Below are 27250 nucleotides of genomic sequence, written 5' to 3'. Positions count from 1 at the left end.
TCGAACCCTGAATTTCAGAACCCAGACCGACATGTTAACCACTTTACCAGCGGGCCGCCTTATAAGGAATACTTAGGAACGAGTTAGGTTCCGAGTGCTTGTTAATAAGTTGAAATTGTTCAAATTGAAGTTGATTTAGTGATATATTTTGTATTATAATTTATGTTTAAGGCCTATACAAGTATATTGAAGGTTTCTATAAGTGAATTTGTAAGTTTAAGGCTTGTATAAGTAACCAGAATTGGTTTGTACTGCAAAAAAACATTTAATAAAATAGAGAGAATAAATATAGTACTGTAGAAGCAGTACTCGGAAAAAGGTGCGCAATATAAAATCAAATTTACGAACATTTTATGACATAAACGCAATTTGCAGACATGTTCGTATCTTGAATGTTCGTAAGTAGGGGAGTGTCTTAATTACTTGTTAGAAGTAAGAAGATTTAATGAAATTTGTGCTTATTTACAAGTCCTATTTTTCCATTCCTCGTGTTTCTTGCAGTTGTTGTGAAACTGCAGCTAGCATAGCGCTCGAGGCACTTTTTTTTTTTTAAAAAGGCAGAAAGTTACAAACAAAAGGACTTGTTTCTTTTGAGTGCTAGCTTAAAATAAGTCAACAAAGGCTTGGTTTCCAAGCCTTTGGGGTTTGATGTTGGATTGAGCGATGTGCGACATTTTGGAGGCCGCTTGAGTATAGCTATTGAGTTAGCGCAATTAGCCCAGATGGCCTCTTTGGAGCTAATGTTGCTAATCGCATCTGTGTCGTGTTCAGACGCTTTTATTGAATAAGAGCCATTTGGACCGGTTAAGTATTATGACAAATGAATAAAAATGTCAAGATGTCTTCTTATAACGGCTCAAATCAATAATCAAACATTTTTTTAAATTATTTACAATATTTCTGACACATTTATTAATCAGAAACATTCTAATAAAAGATGAACAAATCACTTATTTAGACGTTTCAAACTTCCAAAATGGATATATTTCATGTTAAATCACAATAAACGTATTTTCAATAATCTAATCTTTAAATCATAATCAATGGAAAAGTTTTATCTCTAAATATTTGAAAAAAAGTAGAATATAATTAATTGTCTATATTAAATGAATGAAGCTTTTTTCATGATTTATTTCCAGTCATTTGTAGCTTAGTTTAGGCGATTTTTCACTTTTTATGTGCAAAATGTGACTTCAAATTAGTATTTAAAGCAGAGTTGGCTGCACATTGACGGCGTCTAACATAAAACATGAAATAAATCCTTAAGGGGAGGTCGATGCAAAGATGAAAGCTGACTTTTTTCCCCCTTTTTTGCTCACAAGATCTGAGCACAATTCCAAGACTTCCAGCTGTGTTTTGCAACAAGCGTCACATTTTGGAACCTTTTTTTACTTTTTTTATTTTACGACCCGTGTACGGTTACCGGGCGGTTTTGGAACAATAGCGACCGTGTTAGATGTTCCAGGAAATGCAGTTTTTAGCTTTAAAGGTGGACTGGAGTTGTTAAAAAATAAAAAAAATTAAAAGGCTGCCATTTAAAGGCTTTTTCAATGTCAGTTTAAGACAATATTGTTTTTTCTGGCCGTTTTGACTATTTGAGATTGAGCGATATGTCCCCCCTGTTTAGCATCTTTGGACTTAATCCTCTTACAAGCGCAAAATGAATTCTATTCATCAATGTGACCCCACAACGTAGAGAAAAGAATAAGGACCTTATCAGTCTCCAAATGGGGGAAATTCCATTTTAAGCAGAACAAAACAGTCAAATCGTTTTGAGTAGGATGAACGGAAGCGAGACTGATGAAACAAAGTACACAACCCTGGAAAATATTAAGACCCCCAGCCCCCTCCCCTTCAAATCTACGCCAGAATTAAAATCTTATCTGACATCCACAGCATTAAATATGAGAAATCCAGAGTCCGATTGGGTTCAAATTTGGGATCGTGTACGGGCCAATGAGGCGAGTCGATTGTGGCAGCTGTCCGTAGACAAAACTGCGAAATGTCCTCGGCTGGTTCCCGAGAAAGACGAGCAGGAATGTGTCCGAGAAGGACAGAATGTGAGGACCGTAATCCGGCAAACAGATGTTTGGGAGATCACGGAAGAATGCCGGCTTGTCCGGAGGAGAGACGGATTTACCAGCGTGGAAGTGCTAACGGCTATTCGCGGGCCACTTTGACATAAACTTGATTTCATGTGGACCGGACCATTTTAGATAGAATATTTAGATTTTTTTTTTTTATAAATGGATTAAAAAACTGGATTAAAAGCCCTGAATATTCAGTTTTTTATAGATCTAAAACAATGTTGATTTTAGCTTTTTTATGTATATTTTTAGATTTTACAAAATGAATTTTAAACTAAAAAAACTGGAAAAAAAGATTAAAAATGACAACTATTGATTTAAAAGGGGGAAAATCCGACACTTAATATACATCTATACTCTTAATTATAATTTGATCCTAAAACAGAAAGTCGGCACCCATAATTTACTTTCCCGGGCCACACAAAATGATGCGGCGGGCCAGATTTAGCCCCCGGGCCGCCACTTTGACACCTGTCATAGAGGCTTGAATTGTCAGATCTCTAAAAAAAAAAGTTGAAATGCCACGGTTTGGTAGCAAAGAGAAGACAATGTCCCGATAAAAGCAGATGGAAAGACACAAAGGGACGAAGGGTGGCTGCAAAAGTGCTTTGCTTTTGTTTGGGTTGAGCGGGTTCACCTCTGCAATACTGTAACTGTACACCGGGCTCCAGATTGACAGTTTTAAAGCCAGGGCCTGTCTTGCATCCTTGACTATTTGGGGCCAGCTACACCTTCCCAAAGCCCAAGCACACTAAAAGGCACCAAGTCTTTTTTTAAAAGAGACATTTAGGAGAGAGGAGGGCCCAGGCACTACCTGGAACCATCCATCAACCACAGGAGACAGGTCGCGTCCCTCGGGGATTGGGGGGGGGGGGGACGCCCGGGACATCTGGATGGAAAGCATCTGGCTTAGTCTAGTTGGTCTTCAAAACAAGACCGCAAACAGATTGACCTTCTGGAGCCAATGCCCGTTGGTGGGAAACCAGGAAGTGTCTCTAAAAACAATTACATGTCCTCATAAATTCCCATTATTATCTAATGCTCGAGTTACGATGTCCTCGACCTACAACGATTGGTCCCTTGTCCTCCATTTAGACCCCAGAATTGTAGCTTCTGCTAAGCGAGTTTTTGTCTGTGTTTATAGGGGGGTTGGTTAAGTATCTTTTTTGTATCTCTTTGTTTACATGTTAGCGTTGAAGACGAATGCTAGGAAGCTAATTCTTCTAGCTTTAGCCAAAAGAATAGCAACAACCATGGAAACCAAGTTTAACAACATGAAAATAATACAGAAAGCACTTTAAATTTTTGCGAAAAATGTTATTCTGTGGTCAGACAGACCTTTTGTTGCTAATAATCAATGTCAAACAATTTCTGGTTCAGGTCATTAAAAAATAAGCACAGTAATGTAACTAACATACACACGAATGTAAAGATGACCATGTTAAACAACGTTTTGTGTTTTGGTAGATTTTTCTTTGGATTATGATTTAGCCAATTAATATATTGTGTTGGAACATTATTATTCACTGCCAATAGCTCGAGTTCAAATGCATAAATTGTTCGTTTATCGTCAAATTAGCGCTTTTGATTGCTAACATTTTCACCAATTTTCTGCCCGGTAACACCATAGCACAGCTGCACTCGTCAGCTGCATTTCCAGATGACGAAACCAACAAACGAGCCCGCAAGATAAAATCCGCAGCTGCATTTGGACAAGACATCAGTGTACATCCTGACAGGATGTCGCATACCGGGACCACTCGCCAATCGCCACGGGGAATTTAGCAAAAAAAATGTCCCAAGTTTACTAGGTCACTCACTCACGTCTGTCCATCTGCGAATGCCACAAATCTAAGTCATTTACAAGCAAACATTCCGCAATGAAATTCCATAATCCATCATCCATTATTGATTTTGTAATCCAGGGTGGATTAGGCCACATTTTATGAGATTTTATTTTTTTTCCGTCAATACAGAGATGGAGCAAAGTGTGTTTTCTAGGTCACGTCACACATTGCCGCTACGTATTCGCGTATCCGACGTGCTATATATAGAACGCGGGATGTTTCTAATCGGTTTCATGCTTTTCACTCATGAGCTCAGTCAGGCAATCCGAGGCCAAAAAAATAACCCCAAGCCTTCTCCTTGGATTTTAACGGGGCTTTTGTCACTTCCGCGTCTAATTTGGAGCATACGAGCAGGCTAAGAATTGCTGGGATACCCACACTAAAGCAAGTTATGATATTTTTCTGATGAGGATAAAGAATATACGCATTTTTTTTAGTGTTCAACTATTCATGGTTTAAAACATTTACTGTTATTGACAGTGGTTGTTTTTATTTTATGTGGGTGTTGCTGTTTAATAAGAAAAAAGGGGGTTATTTTTATCTGTTATTTTATGACATTGGTGAAGCGTGTTTTGGGGTCGTAAGGTTTGTTTTTGGGTTTGATTTTATTCTGTTCCCATTTTCTTCAATTTTATGACATTTGTGTGGTGTGGTTTGTATTCAAGTGTGGTTCATGTGTCATTTTTCTTGGGTTTTATTCAAGTTGGGTCATGTAATTAATTTGGGTACTTCAAGTGTTATGAAATTTGGGTGGTGGTGTCTAAGTGTGTATTTTTATGTTTTTTAATTTGGGTGGTGGATCTTGTGAAGTGGTCTTTGGAGATTATAAAAAAAATATTGGTTTTATAAAACGGGTGATGCAATGTTTTTTCTTAAGGAGTTTAATATTAGAGTTGCAGCTTTTAATCGTGTACACTCAATATTGCCCTGGTAATCTATGTGTATGTATGTATATATGTGCTTATATATATGTATGTGTATGTATGTATATATATATATATGTGTATGTACATGTGCGTGCGTTTTGGCAACACGCTAATTTATTCATATATTTATTCATGTATTTATTCATTAACTTACTTATTACCTTATCTATTTATGTCTACAATGTCTTTTTCTGTGTCTGTATTCATACCCTCTTGCTACTGTGAAAACAAAATTTCCCAAATACGGGATGAATAAAGTTACCCAATCCAATCTAATCCAAAGACAAAAAAACTAAATCATATCGCAAATCTATTCAATCCATAAACAGTTGTTGTCTTACCTCCAGCACTGGCCCCGCCCCCAGTATGATCTGCTCCACTCCACTGGCGAAACCCTTCTGGCTAAGCGCGGTCAGGTGATGAATGAGAAAGTTGGTACTCTGCGTCTTCCCGGAGCCGCTCTCCCCCGAGATGACGATGCACTGGTTACGTCGTCGCTGTAGCATGGCGTGGTAGGCCACGTCGGCCACGGCGTAGATGTGCGGCTCCAGCTTGCCCAGTGCGTGGTTATCATACAGTTTAACGTACTTGGGGTTGTAGATGGGCAAGAACTGAAAGGGGTTGACCACGATGAGAATGCTCCCCACATAAGTGTAAATCTTCTCCTGGCGGAAACGTGCCCGCAAACTCTCCAGGAGGGCGCGTTCGGTCAACTCGGGCAGGGCGCAGAGGTCGGTGGGGGGGTCGCTGCCAGCCGGCTGCGGGAGGAAACCCCGCTCCACTAGGCGGCGCCGTTCCTCCGTCACCCGCAGCCACATCTGTAGGCTGCCGCCATAGTGGATGGAGCCGTCCAGGTTCTTTTCCCGAAGCAGGAAGCGGTAGTCGTCGCCGCTGCCCAGGTTGCCGCGGTTCTCCAGGGCGCTCCGTGGCCAAAGCATCATACGCTGCACGGGGCAGTCGCCCGGGTTGAGGATCCATTCCTCTCCGCCGAACTCCTTGACCTCGGCCAGCACGTAGCACTTGGTGCGGTCCAGGCGGAGACGTTGGATGAGGCGCTCGATGGCCTCGGCCGCCGACGTGTTCTTGCGGGCGCCCACCGGGCAGTAGATGGTGCCCTCGGCCAGGGGACCCGGGTATACGCGCAAGTTGAACTCCTGGTCCTCCAGGCGGCGCCGCTCGGCGCTGCTGGCGTGGCTGCAGCCGCCATCTTGGTAGCTCATGGTGGCGCAGCCGCTCCCATTAGCATAGCGCTCTCTCCGGGCTCGCCGGGGTCGACTCAGGACATGCCAGCCTGGGTGAGACAAACAAAGACTGCTGTTAAATGGATAGAGGACGAGATATGTAAGATAATATCAGCCAGAATTTGAAGTTTTATGAATGCTTGACACGAGCGATAAAGGCAGGTGTCAAAGTGGTGGCCCGGGGGCCAAATCTGGCCCGCTGCATCATTTTGTGTGGCCCGGGAAAGTAAATCATGAGTGCCGACTTTCTGTTTTAGGATCAAATATAGATATATAGATGTATATTATAAATATAGATATAGTAATTCATGATTTCCCCTTTTTAAATCAATCAGTCATTTTTTAAATAATTTTTTTTGTGTTTTTAGTTCAAAAATCAATCTTGCAAAACCTAAAAATATATAACAATATTTTATTTCCACTTTAATATGGAACATAATAAAAATAGTTTCCTTTTGAAATGAAAACAAATTATTAAATACATAATTTTCTCTTACTAAGCAAAAAACCCCAAATAATCTATAAAAAAATTGAATATTTAGGTCTTTTAATCCAGTTCCTTTAATCCATATATAAAAAAAAAAAAATCTAAATATTGTATCTGCAATAGTCCGGCCCACATGAAATCGAGTTGACGTTAAACAGATAAAGATATTAGCTTAGCTAGGAGGGAAAACTGGAAAAAGCAGCCTTGTGAACTTGTGTCCCCTGCTAGCATAAGTGATTAGCAAATTAGATAAGCTAATGTAGTATAATAGCACTGTCTATGTACTTATTACAAGTAGCAAACTTGATACCACATTAAACAAAAAGATGTAATAACATTACAGGCATTGGGAGTCCAAAAAAAGGAATCTTTTTAACCCAAATTAAGGTTTATGGAGGGGTTGGAGCTTCCCCGCTGGAAGCAACAAGATAGCACAACATGTGACCCAAGGAGAACAAGAAGATACTTTATGTATGAGCAACGTATTCCGACTATATAAGCACATAGCGCGAGTGTTTGTGAGCCCGTGTGTGATCATGTGACAGGCCAGAAGCCAAGCGCTAAGATTAACAGCAGCCAGCGCCCGCCCGCACAAAAGTGGCTGTAATGAGCTAAACAATGGGCTAATTCACCGCTCACTTCCTGGTTTATAGTGGACACCGATAGCCGGCTCGCATTCATTCAATCGCTCACACAAAGGTTAATTGATGCTGACGAGGACAGCGGCTAATGGCAAGACAATAAACTGTGCGGGTTACGACATCCAAGCTAGCGACATCATTTAATGGACTTGGAATTTAAAATGACAGCCCAAAAATAATGTCACCTTTTAAATTTGGAGTTCCTTTTAATGCTAAAAGCTTCCTCTTTCTTATTTGGTTGTTGCTTTCACTGAATTATGATTATTCAAAATAAAATTGAAGTGAAATGTACAGTGGTGTGGAGTTGAATTAATTAAGCTAACCTACTGGAATGTAAATGCTAGCTATGTTAACAAAGATAGATTGTTTTGCATTGTGAGTTAGCATTAGGCTAGCCCAATATTAGTCAAGTGGCTTGTTTGGATGTATTTAAAATGGTTCTATTTAATTTTGGGTGTGGTTTTAAAAGTTAACTTCAAACAAATGTGATTATAAAGAATATACAGAGAGTAATTTGCATCGTTTTTGGCTAATATAGATTTCACACTTTCTGCTTTCTGGCTAGTTTGTAGCACCTAGCAAAGATCTCTCACATTTTTTCAACTTTCTACGAGTTAGCATGGAGCTAGCAGAAAAATACTCAACAAAGAATTTAGTTAAGCATTATATTAGCAATTTTAAGTGGGCACTTTGTATACATTTTTCATGTTTTGCTGTTTTGTGGGATATTTACGAGTTAAGCTAATGCTAACTTTTAAATAGATGTCCATTGCAGTGATCCCTGTCCCTTTAAAATGGCTAAAAAACATCATCCATGTCCAAATGTCCGCCGCCAAGCATAGCGGAAGAGCGCAGTGGCTAACAAAGACGTCAACTGTGACCGAGCAGACGACCAGTCCAAAAAAAGATAGACGGCGGGGCAAGTGAAAGCCACAACAAGTCGCACTTTATTCCCAACCAAAAGGAACAAAATGGAAGACTAACAAGATGACAACAAGCGTTTTATTCACTTCAAATGTCAGCCTTGTCTTGGAAAATGTTTAAAAATCGTTATTTGATGAATCAATATGATAGAATAATCCATTAAAAAAGGCGTGGCAATGTTTACAGGGAAATTTTAGAGAGGAAAGCATTAAAAAAGTGCAGCTTTTTATGGAAAAAATAGGATATTACAGATTAATGTTCGCTAAAGCTAAATCCCTACATCGAGTAATGGTTTATTTTTAGGAAACGGGGTCGGAGGGGGGTCTTAAACGACTCTTAGTGAGACGATCATGCTTTTTCATTTCTAATATTGTAATGACGCTTTGCAACTTAACATGTAATATTCATATTTTCTGTCTAATTTTTGGGTAGACCAGTTTTTTTGTACATTTTTTTTATAAAAATTTCAAACAAAGATTTAAACAATGAAATAACGAATCAACTTTCTTTATTCTCCAGTTCATTAAATTAAAAAAAAAATCAGAAAAAAATCACAAAATCGAGTGAAACACCCTTGCCAGTTTTTAGCAAAAATTGAACAATCCTTTCTAACTCCTCCCACTTAAAATGAACAAAACATACTTCCCCGTCAATGGCATGCCATTGAATCTGAAATCTTTTTTTTTTCACACTGCAAGTTTAAATTTCTAAACAAACCAGTTCCGGTCGAAATGATTGTCATCCTCCTCTTCCTCCATTTTTATTTTTTCTAGCCGCCTTCATTCCTTCTGACTTTCTCAGCAGTGTAACAGCAATAAACACCAAACCTCAGAATTCCTCAACACACAAACACACACACACACACACACACACACACACACACACACACACGTATGTAAACATACACTCGGCGGACTACAAATCTTTTGACACAGGAAGCGTGTTTCCCTGCTTGGGCCCAAACTTGGACTGGTACTGGAAATTCAACAAAAAAACAGCATTTCCAGTTAGCTCATTTTAGCTAACATGACAAGGCTAGACATCCATAGAGAAATGACAACCAAAACCAAATGCGAGCAGGGTGATGGATCGCAGTCGTTTCTCGATATTTCCCATCATGCATTGGCGGATTGCATGCTAATTTTTCCGCTAGCGAATGGCGTCCTTTTTTAGGATGACATCAGCCTGGTGAAAATGGCTGGTATTGATTTAAGAGCGCCGTGCATCCGGCTCAACGTGCCGGGCCTCCAAGGGGGCATCTGTTGCCATGGTTACAAGGGCTCCACCCTTGATTTAAATCAATTTGAGGCAGTGTTCCTTTAAGAGAGAGACGCAAACATGAGGAGAATTGCTAAGATGTCGTTTTAATCATTTGATTATGGAAAGCCAGATTTTGGATGGAATGGAAAGAATAATTTTATACTTTAAGTACTAGGAAATAGCATTTTTTAAGTTTATTCTTCAAATTTATATTATGAATTGTATGAGAGTTAGCTTAGATTAAATTTGATTTGATTTCACTATCACTCAATTCTCATAACATCAATTTTTGGATGAGAATATTATTTTTATATAAAATGTACAAATCCACAATATCAGTTGAAAAACCCCCCATTTTCATCATAAGCGAACAAACTTCCCCAAACTGCGACCTATCACCTTTCCTACCGTGAGAAGTTTGATCCAACAAGAATACAAACCTGAACTTCAAAAATACTTTAACAAAAACATGCTACAAAACAAAATTTCATTTCTAGGTATCAAGCATCCTCCTAGTAGTCACTTTCACTTCCTGCAGAGGTTACTGGAAATGACCCGAGGTTTCACTTCTTCATCATTTGAGTCAATTCGAAAGAATTTTTTGAAAAAGCCAAAACCCCATAGATGAGTGGTTAGCGCCCCAAAACATGCATGCTAAGCTAATTATAGGCTAGATTGTCCTTAGCTATGAGTAAGAATGATTGATTGTCTCTTTGTGCCCTGTGATTGGCTGACCACCAAATCAGGTTGTCCCCTTGGTTATGCTCCAGCACCCCCTGCAACCCTTGTTCGGAAAATTAATGTCTATAGAGTCAACATTTAAATCAATGGGTTATTAGGATATATTGTCACTACAATAGTGGTTAAAGTTCTCATAATTATTGATTTTTTTTTCAATATTAACCCCATATCTACAACCAAAATGTGTTATGGCAACAGGCCTATGGCTTACTTCTCATTTTTAGAGCTCCCTCACATCTCATACCGCTTGGCCAATCCTCATCCTCATCTCGGTAACCATAGCAACAGACTCCCTCGTCATTTTTCCCCCCCGAAAACAAAGCGAAAGATTTTGGAACTCCTCCTGAAGCCAGGAGAAAAATCGGAAGGGAAGGGGTGCCGGATTACAACGGCTACAATACCGCGCAAGACGTTTGCGTTTGGATGTTTTGACGAGGCCACGTGGTGGAAAAATATTTCTAGGAGTGGATTGTTAGCATCGGCGCGTGAGTGCGTTTTTGTGACGGAGGGAGGGAAGAGTATCAATGACGTGGATTAGGTGCACCCCATTTAGTTCTAAGAATGCGGCCATTAGGACACGTGTGAGCCTCGGGGCATGTTTGGCCACAAGCTTGTGGAGAAAGGACGTCGTGTCATTTTCTGGGATGGACGGGCATCTGTTTGTAAACTTGCCATCAATTAACATGACTTCTCATTCATAAATGATGAGCTTAAAATGTGGCACTGAGTGATCAAGTATCGTTGAGGGTCAACGTACAATTTTTGAGTATGATTTTTTTACAGTACGATTTTTTTACAGGACGGTTTTTTACAGGACGGTTTTTTACAGTACTATTTTCTACAGTACTATTTTCTACAGTACTATTTTCTACAGTACTATTTTCTACCGTACTATTTTCTACAGTACTATTTTCTACAGTACTATTTTCTACAGTACCATTTTCTACAGTACATTTTTTACAGTACATTTTTACAGTACATTTTTTACAGTACATTTTTTACAGTAGAATTTTTGACAGTACATTTTTTACAGTACAATTTTTTTACAGTACAATTTTTTTAGGCAGAATTTTTGGCAGAATATGTTGTATTATTATTAATCATGATAAGTTAGCATAGCTCATTCTAATGTCCATTTTCAACAATGTTTATTATCCCACTCCAAATGAATTGGACATTTTATAGCGCCATCAACAGGAGCCAATGAGTGCCCCATATTATTTTTTTTTAACTTTCGTTGTATTCCGCTCTAAAATGATAAACAATAAAATTTACCAAATACAGGATGAATAAAGTTATCTAATCTAATCTAAAAATGTTTTCCCTGCCAACCTCCCACTCCAAATGGATCAAATGTCTACAACTGATAAACTCATTTAAAACGTTTTCATTCAGAGAAGCCCTGAAAAAGTCCATTTCAAACATAAAAACAATTTTTGTCAATTGTACTAAAAAAGCCTGATTCCCGTCCGGGAAATGTCATCATAACCAGGCATCCAAAAACAGGCACCTGTCCTATATGTGGCACAAAGACACACAAACAGGCATTGACGTCCTGGAGACAAAAGACCTCCAAAGAGCGCGCAAGACGTGTGCAGATGCTGCTGCCCTTCCCCCCCGCCTTCTTCCAGCCACCAAATCCACTTAGCGGCCACTATTGGTGTATTTGTATGTTCGCGTATGGCCAATCCATCCCAAAAAAAGCAGCTGCTCTCCTTCCTCAAATCAACTAAACAGAGCACGTCATCATCACCCTTAAAAAAATAAGCTCCTGTACCTTTAAGAACCTTCACATTCCCTAAAATGGAATTAAAAAACAATTGAAATAATAAAATCTACATGAACTTAATTCATCTTTAATATTATCGCGATGACAATTACTATTCATGGCGAATAACATTGGAATTGAGTGAGATGAAACGGTGTCCTAAAGGAAGGGTTAAAACAGGGAATTGAACATGTGTACTTGCGCTTTTGCATTCATTTGAATTAATTAAGACCACTTTGATCACCTTGACCACAAATACGCACCATGACAACAGCGGGCACTTCGGGCCAATCACTCCTTTGCTTTCATTGGGGCCGGCCAATCAGAATGCTCCGTTCGGCGCCTTCATGATCAAAGCACTAAAAGGTGTACATTGCACCAAATGATTTGGAAATGGCTCCAGGGTTCATTTTCAAATGTTTCAGTGCCATTGACGACGGTAAGTGTCCAATCTGTTTGGGTTGGGAGCGATCATTCGCCATTTTGATTGCGTTTTCAGTCGTAAAAAAGCTAAGAAATGGTCCGTCCAGGGGCGGAGTATTTGGGGGGTGCCAAGGGCACGGGCCCCAAGTAGGTTTAGGGGGCTTTAAACAAGTTGTGGAAGGTAAAAAACTAACCAAAAACAATGTCCAGAACGATAATTGTGTGAAAAGATCTCAGTTGGGACTAAAATCGATACATTAGCAGGTGCTTAATTAATCATTCGCTACCTAAGACGTATAAAAAAATATATAATGTCTAAAAAATCTAATCTAAGGAGTAAAAAAAATGTTTGGGGGGGATGAACGATGGAATTTACAGTCCTCAAAATACCCAATCTTTACTATTTCCTCACTGAGTGAGCACTGAGTTTCCATCAAAAAATCAAGCCAAATAGCCAAAGCACCACAAGCTGGTCAATAGAACATTGACAACATAATTTAGCCTGAATCCAAAAGCCACAGTTGAAATCATCTGGAGCAGAAAATAGACATTTAAGAGACGTTTAAGAGCACAGCCGCAGAGACAAACAAGACGCGTCAGCGGCGGCGAGGCCAGAAATGACGCCGCTAATTGCGAAAAAAAAAAACGAAGAGAGATTTGCTGGCGGCACACTTTTTCAGGCATGTCAAACTGAGCCACACAATTAGCTTAGCATTAGCTACTGTCGCACTAACAGAAAAGCTCATGTGCCAAATTGATTGGACCTCTAATGCCATCAATGGCGGCCCAAAAAAAAGAAATAATATTTTTCCTCAGACCAAGGTGCACAATCCCATCGTTCAATCCCTTTAAATCATTTTTGAATTAATTTAAATACATGCATAAATTATCTGCTCCTATCACATCATTGTTGTTGAATTCTACACGTGACGACCAGCACTCGGATCTGAAAAAAAAAACACAAATATTTATACAGACGCCATACCAAATTCCATTTTCCATACTACCCCCGATGTTAAAACATAGCCTGTACGGTAAAAACTTTTATAAGACATACGTGTTATTCCAATTTATAGGATTTCCTATGGGGAAAATGTTGTTTCCAAAAGCAACAACGTTGAACGTGCGCTAAACTGCTGCCAGTCCAACTAAAAAGTAGGACTTTGCACACGGATGCCAATAAATGTGATTTAGTGGCGAGTGTCAGTAGACCCAAAGATGTTGATCATCTGACTGCCGCCACTCAGGCGCTACAAAGCTTTTTATTGTCCCCAGATACTCGGCTTTAATCGGCAACCGTGGCGTTATTTTCCCATATCACATTGTGCTGTTTTTAGATAGCCCATGCATAGCACACAACTACAAAAACTGTCAAAAAGGACCAAAACGCGGGTCTCCAAACCAAACCTAAATCCAAATTACCGTATTTTCACGACTATAAGGCACACTTAAAAGTCTTAAATTTTCTCCAAAATAGACAGTGCGCCTTATAATCCAGTGCGCCTTATATATGAAAAAAAAACAGAAAACCAAAAACGAAAAACCACCACCAGATATTAAAAAAACACAAACGCCTGAACTGAAACAATACTAATAAATATGCAGATCAGCCATCTTAGTTTACAAAATCTTCCATCATATAGCTCCTCCCCCACTGCAAGATTTTATACAAAAACATTCAAAACATCAACAATAGCTGGCTCTACAGGTGACTGTGTAATGAGTGCTTAAATACCTGGAAGTCAATAGCAATTACCGTATTTTCACGACTATAAGGCGCACTTAAAAGTCTTAAATTTTCTCCAAAATAGACAGTGCGCCTTATAATACAGTGCGCCTTATATATGGAAAAATGTCATTCATTGAGGGTGCGCCTTATAATGCGGTGTGCCTTATAGTCGTTAAAATACGGTAGCTGCATTCTTTAGTTTTTTGGTCAAAAAGGAAAAGTTTTGACAAAGAAAGCCATAACTTGGGGGAAATAGGACAATTTGGGCGCGTGTAAAATGCATTGTGGGAAACACTGATTGCATGTAAAAGGAAGTGAAAACATTGTTGTAGCGTGTTTAGTTTAAGAACATGAAAGAGGAAAAGAAGAAGGGAACCCGTGGCTGAATGAAAGCGACGTTTTTTGTTATTTTTTTCTTTTCCGTCGGACAATGACGGATGCTATTTAAGATGGCCCCGCCCCCCTGCCATTGTGCAGCTCTATAAATACACTTGCTGAGAGATACATAACATAACAGGCCTGACATGGTATGTGAAGCATCAACTTCATCCTGGGGCCCAGTGGTGTTAAACATAAGGCGCGCGGGGGTGCTCTACCTAAGCTCATTCATACTGTGCACACACAATTAAATGCTTTATGGACATGGACGCTGTAAAACTAAAATTTGGTGATTTCTGTAATTGAGTGTGCGAACTATCGCAATTTGTTGACACGCCCCCTGCCGTGAAAGCCAGCCAATGAGCTAACGAGGTATCTTAAAAGACCCCAAAATCAACATTAAGTCAACTGGAAATTGCCAGAAATCAGCAGAAAGTGACCAACACACAAACTAGGCCTGAAATCTAAAGTATTTTAACTAAAAATTACAAATATTTTAAGTCAAAATGACAAAAAAATGGACTCACTGCCCGCCATTGAGAACAATAGAAGTCCAATTCACATAACCTAGCTTTGCATGCTAATTTTTCATTACCATTCCTATAAACGACATTCATTCACCCCTCCCAGTCAAAATAGATTGGACGTCAATAGTTGACGACCTGAAAACACGACAGACTCGTCTTTACGGGGGCTTTTTGGCTCCAGTTTTCTGTTGAGAAACCCCTTACTGCGCCGTCATCTTTGCTGACGTTAACGTTTCATTGAGCTGGTTACGTAAGTAGCGGCGCCTGCGAGAAGCCGGTTGAGCGCATTTTTCTGACAGCTGCAGCTGGGCCGCAAATGGATTGAGTCGCACAGCAGCAGTGGAGGCACGCGCCCCGGCACCTACGTTAAAATCCCTCCTGGGACGGCGCCACTCGCAACAACGTTCCTCTTGAATCATTCACAACGGATTAAAGATGCCACATAATGGAATAACATTCAATTTTGTACTCCAATATGGCCACATTTGATGGTTATTTTACCCAAAACGAGGGTCGGGAACGCCCACTTTTTCAGCGATTCTGGTTGTGACATCACAACTAGGACTGATGATTATTTCTAGCTGGAAAATGTTGACAAATAGGATTAGTTTTTATCCGTTTTTAAGTTTTCTTCTATAATAATAGCATCACTGTTTGCTTATCCTTATTTTTTTTGTATTAAAAAAACAGACAAATAATAACTATACAATATTAATAATAGACTATTTACCAACAGATTTAAATGACTCATCAAGTCGGCCATTTGTCAACAACTTAGCGACCTATTTATTGAGGCAGCCCCGACCACCGAGCCGCCATTTTTCTTTTCCTTAACCCCAAAAACAAACAAAATCAAAAAGTCATTCACGATTCATAAGCGCTTTGCTATCCACCAAATGAATGCGGCCTCTTCTAGGACAGGAAAATAAACAGTCAAAGGCTTGCATTGACTCAACGCCGATTCACCTTCGTAGCCGCCATCTTTCTTTAACAGTGTTAAGCGAGAGTGTAACACAAAAATTCGAATTTTACTCACACAAGAAACATCAATGTCAAAGCCCATGATTTACTTTTGTGGGCCACACAAAAGCGACATGACTAGCCAAGAGTTTGACACCAGTGATTTAAAAGACTTTGTAACAATATTTGCAACATTTTTGCGGAATATTCCAATCTGACCTAGTCTGTCTGTCGACTTTAAATGGGTTTTTACGACCTCTGGACTGAAGACTGTGATTATCAAGTCAAATCAAGTCATGCTGCTAAACCTAAAAAGATATTGTGGACATATTTTACTCCAAAAAAATGCCATGGTGGGGGTTTTTCCTCCAAATTTGAATCCCCCTTTGGCCACCAATCGCACATGCTCGGTCAGATCTCAGACCCGAGGGGGGAAGCGTCTGGACAAGACTGCCAGTTCCAACTTGTCGGTGAACTCGCTCAAGTGTCACAATGCGAGCCGACCAACAGGAAACGACTCGGCGAGCCAAAACATCACAACATATCGTATAGAAAGTCAGCAGATTTTACCCCCCTAGTCAAATTGGATTGGACGTCAAGCACCGTGAATGGTCTTAAAAGATGAACATTCGTTCAGTCATTTCAGTTTAAAATCAATTCCAGGAAATGAAATGAATAAAGCCAACACATGTTTGTAAACTAGGTCGCTCACATTTTATGCTAGCGTGTGATGTTTTCACCACGTAACCAATCAAAACAATTCCAATTCAGGCATGAAATCGAGCAAAAATGAAAATAAGAGCAACAATTGACAATTTTAACATCATAATGTGCATTGAAAAATCTGTGATGATTTGAAATTGGGATAAATTGAGGTTTAACTCATGTGTCCAATGCATTTTGACTGGGAGGACTGGTCAAAATGATTGGACGTAAAGCACATTCAATGTTTTGAAACAGCTAGTTTAAATTCAATGGAAATGGCAGACAACAAATTCATTAAAAACAACACATTTTTGAGGCTATGTCACTCACATTTTAAGCTAAAGTGCACACTTTGGTTTGAAATATAAACCTTCATTAAAGTAAATACTACTTCTTGTTTCCATTTACATTAAACATAAGACATATCGTACCATCAACGTCATGAAAACATAGCAATTCAAAACAAGTGATCCCAGTTTCAATTCATCATCAATGACAGGTGTGTTGGCTTAATTGAAGCTAGCTTAACTTTAAGCTAGCTAACCCAAAGCGTGGCCCTTTTTCATCCAGTTTTGAGAGGAATTCCCTCACTAAATGGATATTAACTACTTCATTGACATTACCATACTGAGGAAAAAAACGCCAGAAGAAGTTTGAGACTAATGATGACAGAATAAAATTTAGAAACTACCAAAGGCAGGGCAGCGAATGACTTGCATTTAATGCATGGTGTCACCGTTAAAAAATGGAAGGTGTGCGGCTTCTTTTTCAATTTAAACGACATAAATATGACATACAAACCTTGCAAAAGCATCATTCGGAACAAGGAGTAGGGGGAATATTTTCGTTTTTTAAACTAATGCTCTATTAGGCTGCTATTTTTTTGTCCAGCTGCAAATGAGACTGAAACATACCCCCCTTCTGCCCTTCCCTCCCACGAGGAAGGACTGCGACAATATGATTGCATGAAATCATTGCTCAAAGCCATAAAAAATGTGGAAAAAATGCACATAAAAACGATGTTATACAAGAAAAACAGCGTGACATCCATGCTGCGACAAGGAAAGGACGGAAGAGGGGACATATGCCATCATGCCGTTTCAATAACGGATAAATTGGGAATTGGGCAAGATGACAACGGCCAAAATAACGTCAACGCGTAAACAAAATGGAACATTAATGCCTAAAATAAGAGGAAAAATGATTAAAAAGAGGGTCTAGGTTTGCTCTTACCTCCTCCTCCACCGCCTGCGACCCACCACCACCGCCACCGTCGCCACCTCCAGTCCGCCCGGGCGACGAGGAAGAGCGGCCAACCGCCACCGAGTCAGCCGCAACCCGGTGCGCTGCGTCCGGACACTCGAGGAACAATCCACCGCTCCAATAGCTCGACCATGGAGGATCCAATTAGGGTTCCGGAAGAAAAAAACCGTTCCTGCGTGTTTTTGGGGCTACGCGGATTTTTCTTGCGGTCACGTCACGTCGCGCTGCTGCTCATCGAGGCGTTCTCCGCCGCCACCACCGCCGAGCTGAGAGCGTGACCGCGCCGCGCGTCCACGCGTGGGATGCAATGGGGAAGAGAAAAAGGGGGGGTTGAACGTGGTGTGGTAGAAGGACACGCCTACTAACAGGACAACAATTCATATTTCAATCCAGATGGACATTTTCACTTATTAAAGTATAAATAAGAAATAGGAATACCATTAATTGGGATTTTTTTAGTGATTTGTGAAGTCGGGGGCTGCCATTGACATCCATAGGCGTCCAATTTAGTCAATTGGGGAAGCCTTACTTGGGGAAAATGGCAGGTGAATTGGACGTCTAGAGCCGTCATTGGCGTTAAGAGGTAAAATATGCTGTTCTAGTGGTTTTGATCATGGCTAACCGTCCAGGTCAAATGTTATTGGACGTCTGGTGCTGTCAATGCAAGCCAGTATGTTGGAATCAGTGAGAGACCATTTGGAAAGGACAATTGAAAAAGGTAATTTAAGGTAATTTAAATTAATTTAATCCTCCCTCCCTCATGGCTCACGGTCGTCGGCCAAAAGATGAAAGTTCTTTGCATCGTCGGGCCTCGGCTCCGCTCTTCCTGTGTGGCGTTTACGTGTTTGCATTCCTCTCACATTCCAAAAACCTTACATGCTATGTTCAGTCAAGACATGAAATCGCCCGTAGGTTTGAATGTCGGTGTGAATGGGGGTCAAAGGTCAACGGTGTGCCCCAGGGGGTCAGTTAAGGTGGGCTTCGACCCATAAACCAGCTTCCAGAATCCGCACTCAAACGGTATAATCAAGGCAATGTTTCTCCCGTGTGGTCAAACTATGTATTACACTTTAAATGAAAAGCTAATTTTTAACGTTGTTAAACAGAAACAAAATCTAGTTAGTTGTCGATGACAGCAAAAAAGCCACACTGGTATTTAATTTTAATAAATAGCAGATTTTTCTGTATATTTAAGAATTGAACATTTTTCTCCAAATAAAACCTAAACCATAAGGAATTTAATTTAAATCGTTTTCAAATCCATTAAGAATTATTTAAGTGAAAAGTATATTTTCTCTTTATGAGAAACAGTACCTTTAATCCCAGAAGTCTTCTGTTGCAAGATGGCCGCCTGTCATGTATGCCATCAATTCCACCTTAAGTCACATACACCAACAATGTGTATAGGGGGCGCTGTCTGACAAAGAATAACAGTAGTTGGGTGAAAGTTGCTACACATACTCTTTTCTTTATTTTTATATATTATTTTGTATATTATCAACATATATAAAATTGATTTAAAGTAAAAACATGAGACTAATTTAATTACTGATTATTTTTTCCTGATTTTCTTAGAAAACAAGTGTTTTTATTTAGTTAAGTTCCTCCAAATTTAGTTCAATAGAGTGGAAAATAATGCACAGTTGTGATGTGTATTTTTATGCCATTTGTTAAAAAAAAAAGTTATTCAGAAAATGAGGCTGCAGTTCAAAAGTGTGTCAGCACTCTAAAGAGAAACAGATGGCCTTTGCCTTTTGCGCATCTTGCGCGGCAGGTTGTGTAACAACCCCAACTTAAGCCATTACGACACAACAGTTTCTCTTTCTAAATTTGGCTTACCTTTCTCCAAGCAACAACTCTTTACTATTACAACATTCAACCTGTGAAACAGTCATTTTAAGGCTTATTTTTGATAACATTAATTGGAAATTGTTTGGTTTCTACAACATCAACTTTTGTCAACATAAAGTCAACATTTTTTCACGTAAATGTAAAGGATTTAAGTCATATTTGGAGAAAAATCATAAAATAATGCAATTAAAAAACAGTCATTAGGTCAATGTGAAATATTAGATTTTTGAATCATTTTGGAGGTTTTATGTGATTCCTGCTGATATAACTTTGATAAGAATGACCATTGTTAATATAGTTTTAAATTAAATATTTTCCCTTGAGGTTTTTCCAATGCAAAAAGGGTTCCGCAGTTTAAAAAAAAGTTTGGAAACACTATTTTTTTTTGTTGCTTCAAGGCATTTTTACTTTCTTCCACAAAGTTTGTTTTTTCGTCAATGGAGATTAAATGAGATAAAAATAAATAAAAAATAAAGTGATTGGGCCCACTTCTGAGAAACGTAGCCTCCTTTCCGAGGTGACTTTATGTAAGCTTTTAAAAGATTAAGGCCACCAGAGCAAGAGGACGACCGTTGGCTTCTCAGTGGAGAGGATAAATAAACCCAGCCATGCATTTGAAGCCATTCAATGTTTCATATTGACACAAGCAGCACCCAAAAATAACAATTTTCACATTTTATTGTTTTTTTTTGTATGTTTTTTTTTCATTTTCTAATTTTCCCAACTCAAGAAGATTCAATCGCAATATGATCCGCCCAACTAAGTCATCGGAAAACAAACAATAAATACCTGAAAATGATACAGAAATATACGGTAGCTTATTAAATTCAGATTACAAAAAAAAGAGCCTTGACCATTTTTTCAAATTAATTTTTGGGTTTGTTTTTTGAATCATTATTTTTTCCTGTTTTTCTTCTCCTGAGCCTGCTCGTCAGCGGAAAAAAAATTCAAATGAAAAACGAGCAAGCAACATTACAGATTTAAGGAAAGGTTATTGCATTCACCAAAAAAAAAAAAAATTAAAAAAGGCCCGGCTGTTTTTCAAATTGTTATTTAATTTTTGGGGTTGTTTTTGAGTTTTTTTCCTTAAACCTGTGTTTTTAAAATTATTTAATTTTGGGGGTTGGTTTATTATTAATTTTTATTCATAACCTCAGTTATGTCAAATTAATTAATTTTCTGGTGTTTTTTTTAGTAATATATTTTTTTAGTTTTTTTACATTATTATTTTTCTTTATTTTTCAAAGCCAGTGCTTATTTTTAAGGTGAATGCAATAAACTTCTATCAAAATAAACTTTTTTCTTTCAAATGACTGGAAAAATAACACTTAATAATTAGTTTGTTGTTTCCAACAATGCTAATAATCCCCAAACCAAGATAAAATCTTTTTTGGCATTTACTTGAAAGTGCTAACTGAAAACCCCCAAAGCAAAAAAAAATGAAAAATGAAATATCACATCACCCTCAGGTTTTCTTCTTGTACAGGAATTAAAGGAAGACATTCCGCCATAAGACTCCAAACAGTAACAAAAGAGGCACAAACACTCCATCCATTGCACTCCACGTCCCAACGGATTGGACGTCTAGCGTCGTTGACGGCGACCTTTTTTTTTTTCCAAAGTCTCTCGGGGAGATGCGCGCATCTTCAAAATGTGGGAATGCCTTTTTACGCCGCTAAAACGGGAAAAGAAGCCGTCACCAGTTTCCAGCCATTTTGCTAGCAGTCTCAAAAAAGAGAAAAATGGAGAAAAAAAACATCCCAAAATAAAACTCGACCCTCTGGGGTTTGGGTTCAGTCCTCGTCAGAGCTGCTGCCGCTGTCCAGAGAGTAAAGCATGAAGGCCAAGTCGGGCCGAGGCGGAACCGACGGGTCGCCCGGTTTCACCATCTCAAAGCCCATGTAGTGGAACGTCCTGATGATGGACGCTAGGGGGACACCAACGAAGACGCTTTCGGTCAGTACGTTCGAGGAATGTCGAAATCCAATAAGTTAAGACATAAGTTTTGGGCCATTTCTCGCCCCATTCCAGTGGTCTCAAACCGGTCCTCAAAGGGCCACAGTGGGTGCAGGTTTGCATTCCAACTCAACAAGAATACCTTTTGCAAGTGCAATCAGTTAATTAGAGTCAGGTGCTACTTATTTTAAAGACACCTAATTGGTTAAAATGTCGGCACTGGATCGGTTGGAACAAAAACCAGTACCCACTGTGGCCCTATGTGGAACCGGTTTGAGACCACTGATTCTCTGAATGGTAACGCATTTCTAAACTTTTGATCCGTTCACATTTTTTTTTTTTTAGTGTAGTATGATGCAGAACATTTTGGCTGGAAATCACGGAAAAATAAAGCACCCGCCCATAAACACAAAAATTCCTAAAACAAAATTATGCCCCATTTCTTTAGTATTTTACGTCCATCAATTGAAGCCAATCAAATCATACATCAACTCCATTGTAAAAACCCAATTTCTGACCCGATTACAATGGGTCATTAAAAGAATAAAAATGGGCCCTCTTAGACAATAGTTTTGGGACATCCCACAATCAGGATTTACTAAAATAATAATAATAACAACTGAAATCTTACTTCTATCTTCTCGGCTTTTGCGGAACCAAAGGAAGACGGCGTTGACCTTCAGCTTCTCCTCGGCAAACTCCAACAGAGCGGTGAGCCTGACAAAGGACAAGCAGAGTCCATCAGTCGTGACGGGATGGGACAAAATGGGGGTGCCCATGACACGCTCCTTTTACATAAGAGACCTTCTCACTCTTTACATAATATTCCAACACTGCCGCGGACACAAGAACAGGCTGACCTCTTCAACTTTACACAACTATGCAAAATACTCGTCTCTCTCTTAGGTGACATCACAATTCATTCCTTTCAGTATTAAATATTGTGGAACTAATGATGATGATGCCCTTTCAATGTAAAATAAAAATGAAATGAGGTGGTCCTCACCCTTCTTTGGTGCCTTCGACGAGGGGGCCGGCAGGAATCTCCAGAAAGAGGCTGTCCCCCGAAAGGATGGTATCCCAGAATGCCGAGCGCAGTTCGCTTAGCTGGTAATGGAATCGTAGTCGTGGGGGGTTCCCCTTCACCTCCGGGGGGCGCGTCACCGTCAACTTTCCGTCCTGGAGACGAAAGTGCTGGATTTAGTCAGGTGACAACATGGCCACTTATTCAGAAAAAAACCTTGCCTTTCTTAAAACTCCATGTTTTTAATAAAAATAGTTTTTATCATTATAAATATGCTTTTTTGATATGTGCAATTCTGTAGTTTTGATATTTAAGACATTAGACAAAAGTTTTAGGGTGAAAAACAATATTTTCGTAAGTAGTCGGAGTGGTAATCATTGGAGGGGGCGGAGCTACACGGCAGAGATGAAAGTTAATTTCTCGGGGCCTGACGATTTGTATTTTTCAATTCAACGTCTGTGTTGCATATCTGATGAAGACACGGGGAAGACAATGAGCCACTTATGCGTGTCTAATCCGGGAGCTCGCTCGGTCACATGTCCCAACCGGGTGAGACGTAAACACAGTGGCTTGTGTTTGGGTGCGCCCTAAAGTGATCAAATTGAAAGGAGCGGACTGAATATTTTTATTCAGGCACTGAATCGGGCACAGATAAATGAAGATAAGAGCCACCATGGATACTTTGTAAAACTAAAAGTACAGTGGAAATACTTCAGGCGGAACTTTTTCTTCAAATCAGGGCGTATTTTACTAAATTTTACGTTTTTTTTCCTCTCTAAGATAGTTAATTATTTTTTTAATTGGGAAAGATGGTTAATATGAGTGGTGTGGTAAATTTCTGTAATACATACATTACCGATAAAAACATTTTTTTTCCATCTGACTTATCACGTCGTCGTTCTCAACTATGCAGAGGCATACCAAGAAAGTTTTGCTTTTATTCTGGAACAGTCTGATGCCATTCTACCATATAATTAAGTGTGTAACACCCATGAAAGTGGCACTTTAAAGCGTTTCCATTTGAAGTGGATCAAAAAAAAAGTGAGGTTTACTCGCAAAAACTACAAACTGAGAATTACACACTATGTATTTAACCAAACCTGTTTAACCTGAAATGTACATTTAACAAACAAAAGTACATTATCCTAAAATATCCCACGGTAATGGAGTGATCCAGTTACCATTTAGCAAGCTTTACATACAAACTCTGTTCGCTGCACGCAAAAAAAACAAACATTATGGTGTTATGATAAATACATTATAAAAAAAACGCCTAAGGACGATTATGGCGACTCACCTTGTGTATTAGCGTGCCGAGAGAATGATCCCTAACCGTCCCTCGCCCACCCGGGATCTTGAGCTGTGGGTGAGGGGCATCAGGAGCACCACTGAGGCCCTGGAGGGGGGGTGACGGAGCCGGATAGCCGCGAGGCCGCTAACCGGGAACTGCAGGAGAAATTGTGCATTTTAGAAAAGGCCCTGTTTGGCTATCAAAAAGCCAGAAATAAATAGACTTTGGGTTCAACCTAGTTTAGTCAGTCAAGTCAATTCTGCTTCTCTGCATTCACAAGTACGTGAACAATGTCACCGTGTAAGTGTTACGACCATTTTTAACGAGTGTTGCCGTTTAATGACATGACTTGACTTGAATTATAGTTATGTTATAGCACCATATGTCCTGGGTTGCGTGTGAATGACTGGAATAGGACGCCTACTTCAAGAAACTTGTTTTGCAGCATATGACTTATTTTGTATCAATTTCTCACTGAGTGCTGCCAACTAGTGGACGGGAGTGGAAGTGCAGCCATCTATTGTTTATGCTGAACTAGAGAGAAAGTCATCAATTAAGAAGGACGGGGAGGAGAGACGGACGGGCAGGACACAGATGGAGGAAGCGATACGAGACGCTGGCCAACATGAGATGCTTGTCTTGTTTTTTTCCACCGACTCAAACCCGTGGATGTGCCAGCTTGTTGTGAAAGGCAACACTTTGACATTTAAGGCGGCCTCGCCAACGCCCCGCCCCCCAAACCCCAAAGGCCGACGAGGTCATCCTAAAACAGAATATAGGTTATGTTTTTAAGATGTTCGGTCAACCCCCGGGAGGCCATCTTTTACGATTTCAGATGGCGCGGAGCCACTTCCTGGCGTCGCTTGGTTAGGATCAAATGGACTGTTTAGGAGGAGTTGTTTTTTTTCTTCTTTTTTTTTAATAGGACGAGCGTGGACTATTTGATAGGCTGCCAAGAGACATACGAGGAACAAAACATCCCCAGAAGACCGGAAAATCTTCTATAGAGCACAATGGGTAGTTCAGGAACGACGTGATGTCAAAACAGGCCAGCTGAAGGCGTGTCTGATGTGATGCGAAGACAAGAAACTCACAATCTGGTTAGGACTAAATTATAACTACCGTATTTCCACGACTATAAGGCGCACTTAAGTCTTACATTTTCTCCAAAATAGACAGGGCGCCATATAATCCAGTGCGCCTTATATATGGAAAAAACTGAAAACCAAAAACGAATAACCACCACTGTCGGATATTAAAAAAACAAAAACGCCTGAACTGGAACAATACTGTTAAATATGCAGATGCCATCTTAGTTTACAAAATCTTCCATCATATAGCTCCTCCCCCACTGCAAGATTTTTTACAAAAAAATCCAAAACATCAACAATGGCTGGCTCTACAGGTGACTGTAAAGTAGTGAGTGCTTCATACCTGGAAGTCAATAGCAATTACCGTATTTTCACGACTATGAAGCGCACTTAAGTCTTACATTTTCTCCAAAATAGACAGTGCGCCTTATAATACAGTGCGCCTTATATATGGAAAATGTCATTCATTGAGGGTGCACCTTATAATGCAGTGCGCCTTATAGTTGTGAAAATACAGTATGTTGCCATTGGAGGGAATAGTCGTCCAATTACCTGCCTGTTAAAAAAAAAAAAAACTTTTCGGTCTATGGAGAAAAAGCAATTGGCCCGAACGTATGCGGGGGTGATGTTTTCCCGCCCGTTTGCCGTCTGGCTTCAAAGCGCCCCGGGCAAGAACCCTCACCCCGCATGAACGCTGGCACGGCGCCGTGCGGTTTGGCCGCCGTGGCGGAAAATTTGACCGCCATCTCCGCAAGGCAACGGGGGCACGTTTGGGAGTAATTGAATCCATTGACGGCAAAGAGGGGCGGAAAAGAGCCAGCAAATGATACGAGCCCTTTGCGATGCCTTTTTTTTTGCTGACACCAGCGCAACAGATCGTCAGACGGTAGCGTGACAAGAGGCTAAAGCAGGCGTGTTAGTGTCATGTTACAAAGGAGTTACTTGGTAATCAACTCTTCAAAACTGGGTGCTTTGGAGTAACATGCCATTTAACTCATTAGAAGGAACTGATGGGACTCGCTAGCTGCTACAAACAATGCTATTTACATGTTTGTTTCGTTTCATGTTTGGGTTTCAGATAACTCAAGAACGAATTAAGGGATTGATTACATTTCAGGATGTCAGAAAGGGCATTTTATGATAATTTGAAAACTGGGTAAAAACATTGAATACAAATTTGATAAATAGGAGATACAATAAGAGCCTGACCAAAAGGTCACAGGTCAAAAATATACCAATTCTTCAAATAAGGCTACCGAGGCATAAATTGGATTGTAGTGCGCTCCTTTTCCCTTTATTAAGATATTATTAATCAATGTATTCATTAAAATACGTTTAGAAAATGATTTTAGTATAAGATTTTAAATATTTTATTATTAAAATGTATACAGCCCCAAAATATTGTGTCATAGTGCGAAATTTTGAGACCCCTGTCCTATATGAATGCAATAAATCCATTTAGGAGTCAAAAATGACGTTTTTACATAACTTATGCAACCTAAGCATGTACCAAAGTTTGTAAACACATACCAAAACAACAATAACAAGTTTCCAGGTGTTCCACATTGAGGAAGTAACAAAACCTCAAAGACGCGCATGTCGTTAGTTTTGTTTTCTATTCTTTAACAATAGCTTTTGTTTACGATCCTCAACTTGAGCAAAAAAAGGTTAGAAAAGCTTGCTAAATGCCACAAGTGGCATTGAAACAGACGTTAAAGTGTGCTTAAAAAGAGCAAGAGGCACTTCCTACCTTTCGTCTGTATTCAACATGACAGCTTCGACGACAGCTTTCTAACGTCCTGTTTCGTTTTCTTTTTTTTAACGTATTTTTTTTTAATTAAAAAGTTTTATTCGGAACAAAAAATAATATGCATAAAAGTTATGCACTGGGTGAGCGACAAATTCTGAGTTTTAATGAATGTTGAGTTGAAAGTTAACAGCTGATTGATATAATTTGAGCCAGCAAACTGCAGGCGATAACGGCGAGTCACGCTATTTAAAGGAAGGAGCTATCGCGGTGCATTGTGGGTGACTCCGCCTTCAAAGGTCTGTCACGCTATGTAAACAAACAAAAAGAACTATCAAACATTTTTTGTTTTTAATGTTTTGTGTGATTACGTTTTTATGTTG

The 27250-nt window shown here is 39.6% G+C and overlaps 2 protein-coding genes across 2 annotated transcripts in view; both read right to left on the bottom strand.

Moving 5' to 3' along the window:
- The window catches only part of LOC144209919 (unconventional myosin-IXAb-like), a 59808-nt gene extending 41619 nt beyond the window's left edge, over positions 1–18189 (bottom strand). The window contains exons 1-2 of the mRNA XM_077736481.1: positions 17878–18189; positions 5202–6151 (exon numbers count right to left, since the gene is read on the bottom strand). Of these exons, the coding sequence (XP_077592607.1) occupies positions 5202–6080 (879 nt within the window). The 5' untranslated portion in view covers positions 6081–6151; positions 17878–18189. The remainder of the gene's footprint in view (positions 1–5201; positions 6152–17877) is intronic.
- Positions 18190–21369: 3180 nt separating this feature from the next.
- oaz2a (ornithine decarboxylase antizyme 2a) lies at positions 21370–27106 on the bottom strand. Its single transcript, XM_077709755.1, is given in 6 exon segments — positions 21370–21685; positions 22346–22431; positions 22721–22893; positions 24036–24116; positions 24118–24184; positions 26871–27106. Coding segments are annotated over 6 exon segments (561 nt in total). The 5' UTR covers positions 26891–27106; the 3' UTR covers positions 21370–21551.
- Positions 27107–27250: the final 144 nt, after the last annotated feature.

This window comes from Stigmatopora nigra, chromosome 2 (genome assembly GCF_051989575.1).
Source record: "Stigmatopora nigra isolate UIUO_SnigA chromosome 2, RoL_Snig_1.1, whole genome shotgun sequence".
NCBI lineage: Eukaryota > Metazoa > Chordata > Actinopteri > Syngnathiformes > Syngnathidae > Stigmatopora > Stigmatopora nigra.
The sequence above is the reverse complement of the archived record's forward strand: the minus strand, read 5'-3'. Positions and strand labels throughout refer to the sequence as shown.